At 44.8% G+C, this 12,992-nt stretch overlaps 1 protein-coding gene across 1 annotated transcript in view; it reads left to right on the forward strand.

Annotated features, from left to right (window-relative positions):
• Window positions 1–12,992, forward strand: part of PLEKHG4 (pleckstrin homology and RhoGEF domain containing G4) — a gene marked incomplete at both ends in the record, with an annotated part of 82,887 nt that overhangs the window by 14,525 nt on the left and 55,370 nt on the right. The window contains 2 exons of the mRNA XM_082005617.1: window positions 4,468–6,619; window positions 11,808–12,059. Of these exons, the coding sequence (XP_081861743.1) occupies window positions 4,468–6,619; window positions 11,808–12,059 (2,404 nt within the window). The remainder of the gene's footprint in view (window positions 1–4,467; window positions 6,620–11,807; window positions 12,060–12,992) is intronic.

Consider the following 12,992-nt stretch of genomic DNA (forward strand, 5'->3'; position numbering starts at 1 on the left):
CTACTGTAAAAAATCTTGAGAGCTAGAACTTTTGTCAGCCTCTGCAGTGACAAAAGTGTAAGTGGCTTCATGAAGTATTAGACAAGTTCATGGGCTTCAGCTGGGCATATTAAGATCAATAGCCTGTATGTGATCCTCAGAGGCTGGAGAAGGGCGTGTGGAGGGATGTGCCAAAGGGTCTCTGCTTACCACAGAGTAAGAGACCAGGTTTTGCCCCTGGCCTTCAGATGATGTCCTGAGCTAAATGGACTGCTGGTCTGTTCCAGCCTAGCCATCCCCGTGTCTGTAGGAGCTACCACCTTTGTGCCATCTTTGTCACTGGTGCCTAGCACTTTCCTCAGAGGCAGCTTTATTCCTGGCTGCAACCGCTGGGCGTAGAGGCTGTTCCTGGCACTCCTCTGACAAGCCTGGTTTGGCTCAGTAGCGATTGGACACGAGAAGAGCAAATACTGGAGCCTCAAAGTGAAATGTTAAAAACGACTGAAATAAGCCTCTTCACGTAATGTTCCCTTTGAAGGTGCTTTTTGGAGCAGGAGCAGTAGGAGGATGCTCCACTTAGAAAGTTCAAAAACTCTGAGATGTTTAGGCTATTGAAGGCCTTGCATTCCTCCCTGGGTGTTACTTTAGCTCTTGCTGCAGTTCACACTGTGGCTTTGTAGGGTTTTTAGGACCTTCAATGCATTTTGCATTTTGGGTTTGGTGATTTTTATTCCTGAGTTTTCTTCCACTTGTCGGTCAGCAGGCAGACAGGTCATCTAAGCGGTGAGATTGGGTTCTGGATTTCTTAATGTATGAAGGGCCCCCAAATAGGTAACTCTGTGTGCAGGTTTTAACAGAAACCCTGTCAGGTAGGTGCAGATGGAATTCAGCTTTATGTTTATATGCTACTGCTGATTGTGTGTCTCATTTTCAGCTGTGCAAACTATTTATAATAGTTTGAGAACTGATCTTTTTTTGTCTGCCTCTTCTTCCCCTGAAAGGCCCTTGGTACCTACTAGGCCTTTATATACCTACTAGGAGATAACTCTAATGGCAGAAGAGGGGTTAATGTGGTGTAGGGTGCAACTGTATAGTCTTTTCTGGAAAACTGCAGATTGTTTTTCTTTAAAACCTTATGTACAAAATACTTGGCTTGTGCACTTCTGTAGGGGATAGAAGCTGTATTGACTGAGGTGCTGTGTTGGTCTTGAGCTTGATGGAAAAGTCCAAGATGTACGTACAGCCTGGGACTTGCTGAAGCCGGTAACAACTTCTGCAAACTGTGTGCTGCAAAAGGAGGTCTTGGTTTGCTGAGTTTAACCATGCTGTGTAAGAAAGAAACTAGCTGGTAGAGGCATCTGTATTTTCGAGATGAGAAATCATGAGAAGATAAGACTGCACAGCTTAGCTTCCCATGACTTTGAGGGGGACTACAAGCAACTGTGTTAAGTTAGAGGGCTTTTTAACTTAAGAGAGAAAAGAAAGGGAGGTGAGCTGCTCTGATTCAAGGTTAGAATGTAAAGGTAGTATTAATATGATCCTTCAAACAAAGGAAAACTAAAGTAAGATTCAGTGTAGTAGTAATACAGCATGTAGGTAGAACAGTAAGGTGGTTGCACCGAGTGAACAGAAATAAAATGCCATGACTGAGATGGCTATGGAATTGACCGTGTTGAAGAAAAGGGGACTGGCTGGTCTCCATCCTGGAATATGGAAGAAGTTACCATGTAATGCCCAATGTCTGATAACAGGGATTTTTATTGAATCTGTTAAGTCAGGGCTAGTAACAAAAAACAGAGAACAAGCTGAGTGTACAACAACATGCAGTGAACAAGGACTGAATTAACTGACCCATTAAAAACTGGATAATGTTTTTTCATGTGATTTGCTCTATGGTAGGTAGTGTAAGACTAGCCTTTTTCATAAACCAGCTGTCTCTAGAGAGAAAAGTTTCATTTTCTAATCTCTTCCATAAAGGATTTACTACGGAGTCATATGGAAAATTAATTACTGTGTCAAAGGGATGGAGGTGTATGCAAGTATTACAAGATGGGTAACAAACTGGTGAAAGGGAGGGTGTTTGTACTGCAGTGAAAACTGAGTTGGAGGCAGGAGTCGTGAGACACGAGACACACATTACTTTTCATCTGTGACCTTGGCATAAAAAGTGAGAGTATGCATATGACAGATATTTGTGATGAAACCAGTCTGGGAGACATGAGCAATAACCTGGAGGAGGAAGGGGGTGATAAATGTATTACACAAGATGAGCTATAAAACTTTATTACTTAAGTTTTTATAACTGTAGACTCAGAGGGCAAGCATGGGCCTCCCCAAAGTACTAGGCAGAATTTCTGTTGTGAACTGGGGTTCGTCAGTTTGGAAAGAAAAACTGGCAGGTTACTGTAGGGGCATGACTGGAAGACAAGTGTAATCTTAGCTTTAAGAGATGCTTCCAGCACAGTTGGGAAGCGTTGGTGCTGCGATACGCAGTGTTTTTGCAATGCTTTGCACAATGAAAAAGTGAAACAGAGAAATGTGTTGTATTTAAAAAAAAAAAAAAATGGCATCGCCAGGGAGGTGCTTCAGGCAGGCCTAAGAGATGATCAAGGGAGATGTGCTAAGGTGGTGTGACATGGCTTAATAATTTTAAGTAATGGGAACACATGCAGAGAATAAGCTCCAGGGTGGAGGAGGAGGTATTACTGAATCTGAAGGATGATTTGGACTCTCAAGCCTCTGAGCAACTTTGTGTTGGGTGTAGTGAGGATAAGAAATCTGGCTGGGCTGAAGGGCTTGATGAATATAGGAAAGAAATTACGTGATGCCATTACCTGTTGTTTCAAGGTGTGTGAGGAACCAGGAGGTTCCTTCCAGTTCTGTAGTTTCTCTGCTCTATGGTAAAGTGTTTGAATTCAAGTATTTTTTTCTTTCATCTGTCTGGCCTGCAGATGAAAGACAGACAGCATTTTTATAAATTGCTTTCTCTGTCAAGGGTTCCATGAGATCATGTATCTTTTAAACAAGATAAAATGTCTGAAGTCTAATGCTGCCAATACTAAAGTCTTTGGGCTTCCAGATGACAGCTTTTCAATTTAAGTATTGCATCCAATGCAGATGAATCCTATCTAAACCCTTGTCGTGACAGGGAAAGACGAACTTAATCATGAAACCGAGCTGTGACATAAGCCATCAATTTGAGTCTTACTTTACCCAAACAGAATCAAGTTCAAAGCAGTGATTTTATTTTTTGAAGTTGTGATAAAGCTGTAAATAGAGTCAAGTCAGTTCAGCCATGAAACTTCTTTTACTCAACTGGGATTTGTCTGAGACTTGTCCTGGGTGCCGCTATGTTTTGGGAACGAGGAGATCCCAGGTGTGCTAAGTGTAGTTCCTTGCAGCTTGCTGATGGGACTTGCTGCCTTCTTTCTCTGTGCTTCTGCTATGCTTTCCTCGTTTGCTGCCTCCTTTCTCCTGCTTCATCTCTGCAGTATCTCCCTCCGTTCACTGCCAGGTTGCAGCCATCCCTTGCTGCTGCATCCCATATAACTTATCTCTGCCTGTCTTGCGTAGGCTCTTGATAGCACCAGAGGAGCGATGCTTTTTACTCAGCTCCATGCTCTTTAAATTGCGTTAACCAAAATTAGGTGGAACATGCTGCATTCTCCAGCAGAGCACATTAGGGAATAAAAACAAGTCCTCAGACAGACCTTGGCATTTTCATTCTGCCTTCCCTCATCAGCAAAGCTTTTCACTACCTCCCTTGCAGCAGACCTCAGTCTAAAGACCCAACACTGCTTCACCAGAGAAAAGACCTTTTGTGGTGCCAGGCTGATCAGCGTCATCCTGTGCAAGGAAGTTTCTGCACCTACAGCCTCCTGCTGGCAGGTTGGTATCAAGTGTACCTGGTACAACCTAGAGCTCGCTGTGGCTGTTATGGAAGTGATGTGTATTTGGCACCTTCTCTGTTAAGGCTGTGGATGGTCCTTAGTTGAGGACAGCAGGTTTTGTCCATGTGTTGTAAGCAGACTGCTGTATCCCTGCATTTCTCTAACGGTACTTGGTTAGGGATGCTGTATGGCCTGAATTTTCGCTTTCTTACTCAGCCCGCTTGGTCTAATGAGACAGGGTCTCCCGGCTTGAGCACTGGGAGGTGAGAACTTGTGATTTCTCTGCGCTGGGGTTCTAGGACTTAAGACCTCTGCCTGTCTGTGCTGTCCCAGCTTTAAAATAGGGCTGAGACTTCTGGCGGCTGGCTGGCTCATATTCCTGAGATGCTGGTGATTTGTATTGGTAGCTTTTCTCGTTTCTGCTTTTTTAAAGAGGAGACCTCAGTACGGAAAAACTGGCCTACACTAATAGCCAAAGACCCTAAATCCAACTGTTCTGTTGCTACAGCTGTGAAAGAGAAGTATTGATCTCTCTTGTCCAAAAGCTTGAGCTGAGACCTGTTCCTGATGCTGAAAACACTTTCTCTTTTCTCCACAGGTTCAGTACTGTGGCTTGCTGTTTCGCCATGAGGGCTGGCCCCTATGTATTCATGAGAAGATTGTTGTCCAGCTGGCTTCCATTGACTGGCGAATCTTGAAGCCTGGTGACTTCTACCTGCAGGTGGTCCCCTATCTGAAGAAGTCTCCACGAATTGTATTGAAATGTTTGGCAAAAGACAAGCATAATGTAGAGGAAGTCGTGATTCCAGAAGTTTCCTATACCTCTATTTTTACTCTGGAATGGTTGAATACTTTCAATGGAGAGCGGATGGGTATAGCACTGGAAAATTGTTTACTAACCACTGATGATAAAATATTTCGTGTCCCCTGGGATAAAGTGGTTAAACCTGAATTTATAAATAAGCCAAAAATAATTGAAAACAGTATCATCTCTCCAGAAATAACAGAGGAACATTCCATTTTGTGCCTCCCCATGGACCATGCTGAGTGCAGTTCACCAGACCTAGGATCTCAGTATCTACAGGAACAAAGTCCAAATCAAGACAACCTGGTCATTAGCAGCACAGCTCCGCAGTTAAGTGAAGCTCTTGTCAATGGTGTCTGTACAAGTCCCGTGCCTCAAGAGAACTTGAAAAGTGACCTTGAAGGGGAGTACGTTGAGCTGACAGAAGTTTCGCTGCCCAGGTTTGGGCCACAAACAGGCTCTTTAACCCAGTCGTTAGCTTTAAATTATCTAACTCAGCCCAGAACACGAGTGAATGCGTCTAAAGGTAAGCACAGGTTTATTGTCATCCAAGACAGTACCTACTCCAAGAACTTAATTCAGTCAGCACTTATGCAGAAGGAGCACTGTCAAATAGACACTCTGAGGACTTCATCTACAGAAGTTCTCAAAAATGTAATTCCGTTGGAAAGTAACAAAATGATGGGACATGGAGAACCATCTCCAGAAGGTCATCTGATATCAGGTGGTCCTGGAAATATGGGGAATAGCTTTTCTGTGGCTGAGTCTCCTGCCTGCAGTGCAGAAGATTCATCTGCAGAGCCGGAGACCCGCAGCGAACACTCAATCGATTGGCAATACGCGCTGTGCAGCTACAGCGACGTGTGTGCTGGAGATAGTGTAAACTGCAAAGCACAAATGCCTGGTGCTCCTGGAAACATGGAAGGAGAAAGTGATGGTCCTAGTGGAAATCCTGGTGTTGAAACATCAGAGCAGAGCCCAGAAACGATTCTAGATGCTACTCCTGCTAAAGAGGAGGTGATACTGAGAGTACATGGGGAGCCACTGAACGAGGGTCAAAATGAGGTGACACAGATGGCTGCCTCTCCTCTGTCTGCCCTAGGGCCTCTGGGACCACATTGCACACCGAAGGAAGGTTCTGATGTTTCTTGCCAGAGTGTCAGTGAAAGCATTGCTCCAGTCCAGGCCACTACCTTGCTTATCATGCCTGAGAGTTCAGATGTTGGTGTGGAGAGAGGCTCTCCTTCAGGGAACGCAGCAGATGTAGGAGCAGTCGGCGCTTGCTGTAGTGATCAGGATGCAAGTTTTCGTTCTCTGTTAAATCCTCCTGAACAGAACGAAGGAGAAGTAGACGAATTTGAGCTGGGAAGAAGGGACAGCCCAGGGAAAGTCAAAGAGACTGAACAAATATTGACTGTAAATGAGAATCAGACTAGTCATAGTCCCTGTTCTGTCAAAGCTCCTACAGATGGACTGTTGTCAGATGGTGAAGAGCAAGAGGTCTCTGCCTGTCAGCATAAGAAAGCTGAAGAAGCCATACTACTGCAAACTGCTCTGTCAGCAGAGGGTGATCAGGCAGCAGAACAATTAAATGACAGTGACTCTTTGATGGGCCCTGATGCACAAGCAGAAGGCTCAAGTCCATTCAGAACCCAGAGGTGTGAGGAACCGCAAAAATGGGCAGAAAACCAGGGCCATAAGAGTGAAGAGAACTCTGTGCTGAACCTGGAGTGTGTTGCAGTACAGGACTTGCAGGGAGGGGAGGAGGGCCAAGGGAGTTTTTCTTACGAGGAAAAGTCAAAGACTTTAGCCTTAAAAACACTGGAATCCATTGAAGAGGAACTGGAGGTTGGACCACTGTCCTCAGGACCTGTTGAGGGGCACACAGAGCCCACCACTCTGCACCCTGACCAAGAGGCAGCTTCTGGGGCACCATCTCCTACAGGTACAGCAATGGGATGTTTGTGTGTTTATCTGTTTGATAATATGGGTTGAAAGCAAAGTCCTCAAGCGGTACTGCTCACAAGTACGTCTACTGGGAGGCTTTGGTGTAACAGCACAAACCACAGGAAAGTGATTAAGTTGTCATTTTTGTGGCTTGACATTAGCTTTCTCTTCACAGGTGGGTTTATTGTAGGTATTTTGTTTAATAGTTCTTTGCAAATTTATATCAGTACAGAACAAAGTTCCAGTGTAAGAGACTTAATTTCAGTTGATCTGATTGCTGGTGACCTCCACCCATTACATTCATCGTGTGTGCATTATGGATGCATGCAATAGTGAGAAGAGAATGTCTAACTGTACGAGTCTTTTGTAGTTGAAAATTGGCTTTAGGAAGATAGTTGTGGCAAGAGGAAGCAGCAGTGGATGCTGCAGTAAAATACTAGCTGTGTAACATGACCTGAAGATCAACAAATGTGTGTGCTGGTAACCGATTTAAGGAGCAAACTGCAGAGTTGAGGGATTCTCCCCCCCCCCGCCTCTTCCCTCCCTCCCCCTCCGGCATGCTTTCTTCGGCTTGCTTATGTTTCAAGTAGGAGCTGTTTAACTTGAGTGGGAGAGTACAGAGAATTGAAGCCTTGAACTTCAACTCAAACAATATGTTCAAGCAGGTATTGCCCAGATTTCTTGACACCTTGGGTTCCTGTGCAGGAGCTGTGCTCCTTCAGACGGAATTGAACAGGCAATCCAGGTCTCTCTGCCATTTGCACCAGACCGTAGGCAGGCAGCATGTAACCGCACGGACATGATGTTGGCTTTGCCTAGCTCTGCTGAGTCTGGAAAGCTGTAGCTAGATATGCAGATCACATCGAGGAGCGTGTGTGCGGCGGGGGCGGGTGAAACATGCCATTCCAGTTCAACAGCTCTCATTCCCTGAGACCCCTGGCTAGGAAAATTACCCGGCTTGAAATATTAGAGTGAAGATTCTTGGAAGGGTCGGAGGTACAGACCCACATTGCTAGAGCATGGCTGAGGCTGTGGAGGAACAGACCGAGAGCTGGTTGTCTTGGGATGGGCTGCCAGCGTAATGCTTGCGCTGGTCCTAAATTGTGTGGGTAAGAGCCTACGTCACCGCCGCAGCACTACTCCATTTGGCTGCAAACAGCTACTTTCTCAAGTGTCCAAAGGTCCCATTTGACCTAATGCCTTGGTGTGACCTCTTAACGGAGCTGAAGTGTCTATTAATTAAAATGAAATTTCATTAACAGCTGCACCAAAATATTTGAATGCCATAATTAGGCAAGCCCATGGTTGTCAGGTATTTCTGATACTTTTGGTGTGACAAGCATTTTTCTGTGAAATGGAGGGATCAGCTCAAAAGTCCCGCTCCTGAAGCGTGCCTCTCTGACCATCTACCATGGTGAGCCGATAAAGAGGTCACCTTCTGCCTGTCTGTAGCTCTTGGGGATTTATGCCAGTAAATAACCGTGCCATAGGTATCTGTTCCCTTGACCAAGCTGCATCTGGCTTGACCTCATGTTTGCACAGGACTGGACCTCAGAAAATCTAAGCTGTGTTGAGTGCTGGGTGTGTGCTTTCCTCATGACTCTAGTGGCTCCTTGGTCAGTGTTCCCATCTCTTCTGTGTAAAATTAGCCAGGTCCAGCTCATGTATAAGGTAAGTGTGATGTTCTCACTGTTCCACAGGACGAGTCTTGGCCGCTGCTGCAGATTTCAGCAATGATGGACCCCTCTGGGGTCTCTTTTTAATGAAAGACAATGTAAATGTTTCTGGGGATTTGGCTGAAATAAGTGACATTCGTCGCCCAATTCTGATGATGAAAACTTTGGCATTGCAGTTAAAAAAACCCCCAAAACAAACCACCCTGTTATCTCAGAGTTTGTAAAGCAAAAGAAACAACCTAAATCACCAGGAAACACCCCCCACCCCCCCTTTCAAGGCACAGGGCAGCTCAAATATCTGTTAATGCTAGGAGTATTTCTTAAAACACTGTAGCTGGAACTCTAATAAGCTTAATCCATTCAATTACATTTGATTGCTTTGAGAGCCAAACAAGCCATCCCCTTATCTAGCCCCATTAAACCCTCAGAGATACAATAATAAGATAATTCAGAGGTAAAATTACAAAATGAAGCAAATGTCCTACAAATAGACTTTTCCAGCCAGTCAGTCTGTAGGTGAGTTAAATTCTCTGTACCTGTGTCTTGTTGGGGTCATTTTGCTACTGTGATTGAAAACTGGGGGTGTGTTGCCCAAACTATAAATAACAACAAAGCTTAAGCTTTACTGGGGCAATTCAGATCTGCAGTTCACACCTCAGGAGTGGTGGGAGATGCATGATTTGTTCTGTGCGAGGTGGAGGAGCTTGCTTCTTATGGCAGACATTGTAGGTTATGTCAAAATACACGTTCAGAACTGGGGCATCTGAATTTGCTGTGTTTGCAGATTTTTTTCATTGTCCCGTAGCTCTCTCCCCTCCCTCCCACTTCCAGTGAGCTTATTTTCTGCACAAATACTAACTTAGATCTAACTTAGATTTCGAGTCAGTTGTGAGCTGTTTTGAGTTGGTGGCTTAAAATTTACACTGGTTCCGTTCACAGATAATGGTGATCGCTGTTTTTTTCCCCCTAATGACTAACTTTAAGTCAAAGTGAATTTTGAAACTCTGCAGCTCTGGAAAGAATCACTGTATTTTGGGAGTGGAAAATATCTTGATATTCAAGAAATTGGCTGAAAAGCCACACTGGGGCATATTCAGCAGCACCTGTTAGGGCGTTCCGTTCCTGCTCCCTGTTACTACGTGATGTTAGCATAGATGATACTGGTGCCGGGGCAGTTTGCAGGAAAAATGCTAATGTCTCTTTGAAATGCACGCAAGCAAATCCTCCTCTACCACTTCCTTAACCTCAGGGAAAGGTGGAACCTGCAAACACGGCAAATTCAGATGTCCCAGTTCTCAATTTGCTTTTTGATGTAATCCTCCGCATTCTACAATTTCCGCTTTAGTAAGTGCCTCCACCCCAGATTGCAAATAACAAACAGTGTGCTTGGGCCTGTTTGGAGAGACGTGAGGTCTGCAGATCTGAACTGAGCCCGAGAAGCTTAGAGAAGAGGTTTGTTTGGGCAAGATGTACACAGTTTGGAGGCTGCACAACTCCAGTGAGGTTCCCCTGGGGCTGAAAAGCCCCAGTACTGGGACTGTGTCTGGTGGGCTGAGCAAAATCCTTCTCTCTTCTAGCTTTCCGGAGCTGCTACTTCATTCCTAAGAGCTATCCCAGGCAGGGCTGTCATGTACCTTTATGTCTTGCTCTTCCCCAGTGTGGTACCTTCAATATAGCTGTGCTCCCTTTCTTGCCTTCTTTTAAATGCCACCTTTCGGTCCTCTTTGCTGGTCGTCTTCATTTAATGCAGATTCCTTTACTACAAACTATGGTTCTGCTTATTGCCAGGCCTTACAGCTCCTTGAGAAGATGATTCTATGTTCTCCTAGAAAGCCCATCAGTCCTTAATGCAAAACCTTTGGGACATGACTTACGTGACACTCTGATCTTCAAGATACTCCATCTAAAGGGAGATCAGTGCACCTCTAAAATGCTGCTTCAGGAAGATCTAGCAGCATTGTCCAAAGTGAATGACCTCTTGCGTCACTGGAAAGTGGAGGCTGAGGTAGTACGAGGAGCAGAACTGACGCGTCCCAGAACTGTGCAGAGCCCCGAATCCATCGCAGCAGCTTACGTGGTCAAACGGAGCAGATGCCAAGCTGAGTCCCAGGGATGCTCCCTCAAGAGGGATGTTACCAGGAAGTAATGAGCAGCTACTCCATCACGGCCTCGATGGTGCCGAGCTCTAGAGCCCCTCCTAGTTTCCCCCCGCTGTCGGATAATTTTGCGCAGTGAGCCATGCTGCTCAGGGCACTTCTCTCACCCACTTTAGCAATTTTGAAAGCAGTTTGGGCTGAGCCTCAACCTGTAAATCTCCTTCACTGCTAAAACTTGTATTGAAAGCCACTTCAAGGACTGCTTTGTTCCTGGTCCTGCTCTTTAATGAAGTATTGGAATCTGTTAGTAAATAAACTGAGTCAAGTGTCAGCATTGTTGATGCAGCAGGAGGGTAGGATGGTTGAAGTCAATTTTAAATAGCAATTAGAATGTCTGACTTCATAGCAAGCAAATAACTACTCCAGCCTTTTATTTTTCTAAGGAGAGGTTGATTTTTTTTTTTTGTTGGTAGATACTGAAGTATCAGGATTTTCAGCGAAGTATAGCCTTTTCTTAAGTATATCTTTCTGCCAAAGAGTGGGATAGCTTGGCTGTGCAACTTAAGATGCTAAAGATGTATTGTTGAAGACATGTTATTGGCTTCTAATTCTTATAATGTTGGGAAATGGGGAATACTACTTCTTACACAGTAGGTATATGTATTTTTTTTTTCTCTCCAGCTACTTTTACATGAAAATTGAAACTTGATAAAATTAGCATTAGTTTCCATGTAGTAGCCAAGAGATTTAATTTTAAAATGAACTGATTCTGATACCTTGTACTTTAGAGCTGAGGTGTCAGGCAAAGGAGGGATTTTCTCCAGTTCTCAGACAGAGCTGATTGGTGTAATCATCCTGTTCTTCAGGGTTTTAAAATAGGTTTCTGACTTTCACATTAGCTGTTAATTAAAAAAGTCTGGATGAGCAGAACAAGGTCTCTTTGGCTAATTTCCAGCTGATTTGTCAGCCTTAAGTTGACTTCATATTTTCAGGAACTAATCTGAGAGTGGTGTTGGGGGAGTAATTCTGCACTGATGGAACAGCTCTCCCTGTCAGAAGCTGGTTTATCACTTCAGCATGCTCAAGCTGCTGGAGCTTAGCCAGGGACTTGCACCACGCCAGACTTTCAGGCTGTGCGCAGACACGTACTGCTTGATATGTTACCTTTAAAAGTGACTTTGACTACAGTAATCCTGATCTGAATTGAGTTTTTGTAACTTGCAAGCTTCTCAATAAATTGTTTTGGTGTGGGGTGTTTTTTTTTTTCTTTTTTTTAGAATTACAGTAGTATTAGTTGCAACTGGTTTTGGAATGTGCATGCTGCTGGCACGAGGACTGGAGGAGCTACAGAGTACTGGGGCTGGGGGCATGTCCCTCCCCAGTCTGTAACTTAACTGGGACCTTTTGGGTGGAGCTCTGCTCGAGCTTCTGACTGCTGCTTGTTTTACAGGGATGGTGTCAGAAGGGGCAGAGATGAGAAAAGAAGCAACTGGTGCAGATGTGTTGAAACCAGGGAGTAAAGTGAGTGCCCTGGAGGAAACCTCAACAGCTATTACTCCCCCAACATCCCCAGCTTCTGGGACTGCGTGGAGTGGTCGGTCTGCACCTACCATAGTCAAGGATGTGAACCCAGAAGTGCTCAGGAGCGGAGTTGCCTTCCTGCCTGGTGAGTAGCTGAGCCAGAATGTGTCTGGGAAGCGCGGTTTGTAGGAGGGCAAAGGAGATGAGCGTCTGTTTGCAGCCCTGCAGACTGGTGCCAATTCCCTTTCTTCCACCCCAGACCTCTCCAGAAGCAATGCTTCTTGAATCCTCTAAAGTTTCTGGATGGGAAGGGCAGGAAGTAGCACTTGCCTCTTATGAAAGTAATGTTAACTTGCTCCCAGGAGTCTCAAAATGTTAACCAAGCGCATATGAGTCAGAAATGCCAAATCTGTGGGCTCATACCAGTAGTTCAAAAAGAGAAGAGTGAGGGTGCAGCTAATGATGGGCTGGTGGGCCTGACATCAGACCTGGTCGAAACAATAGGAACTTGATTCACTTGGTAGGTAATTAAAGGATAGGAGTGTAGAAGATGTTGTATGACAGTGCTCTTGTAAAACCAGTTTTATTCTTGGTAATTAGAAGTTTAGTTGATTAAATGTAGCTGCCTCGATATAATAGATTTTTAGAAAACATTTGATTTCATGACACAGTGTTGAAGGGAATATCCCAATGAAGTGTGGCTGAGCGCCATGTGGGATGAACGATAGCGTAGCTAAATAGCAGATGACAAAACTAGCTATCAAGGGAGGACTTCCCAGAATTGTTCTGCTGAGATCAGTCGTAGGTCAAACGTTATTCAGTGTTTGCATCTGATATGGCAACGAGTATCAAATTGCTGCAGATAAAACTTCTGCATGGGGCAAACTTTGGCAGAGCAGTAAACAAAGCTGAGGCTGGTAGATGGAGCAGCCAGGATTGCTTGGTGTGCAGGGCCCACACAAGATGTCTTTCAACTACGAAATAAAGCAGAGGAAGTGAGATCTACCTGTCCGGCGCGAACGAGCCGTTTGGCAACGTCTGTGTAAGCAGCCCCCGTGGGCTTGCTTCTTTCCATAGC

The sequence above is a fragment of the Phaethon aethereus genome, assembly GCF_964289735.1.
Source record: "Phaethon aethereus genome assembly, chromosome: 13".
Lineage (NCBI taxonomy): Eukaryota > Metazoa > Chordata > Aves > Phaethontiformes > Phaethontidae > Phaethon > Phaethon aethereus.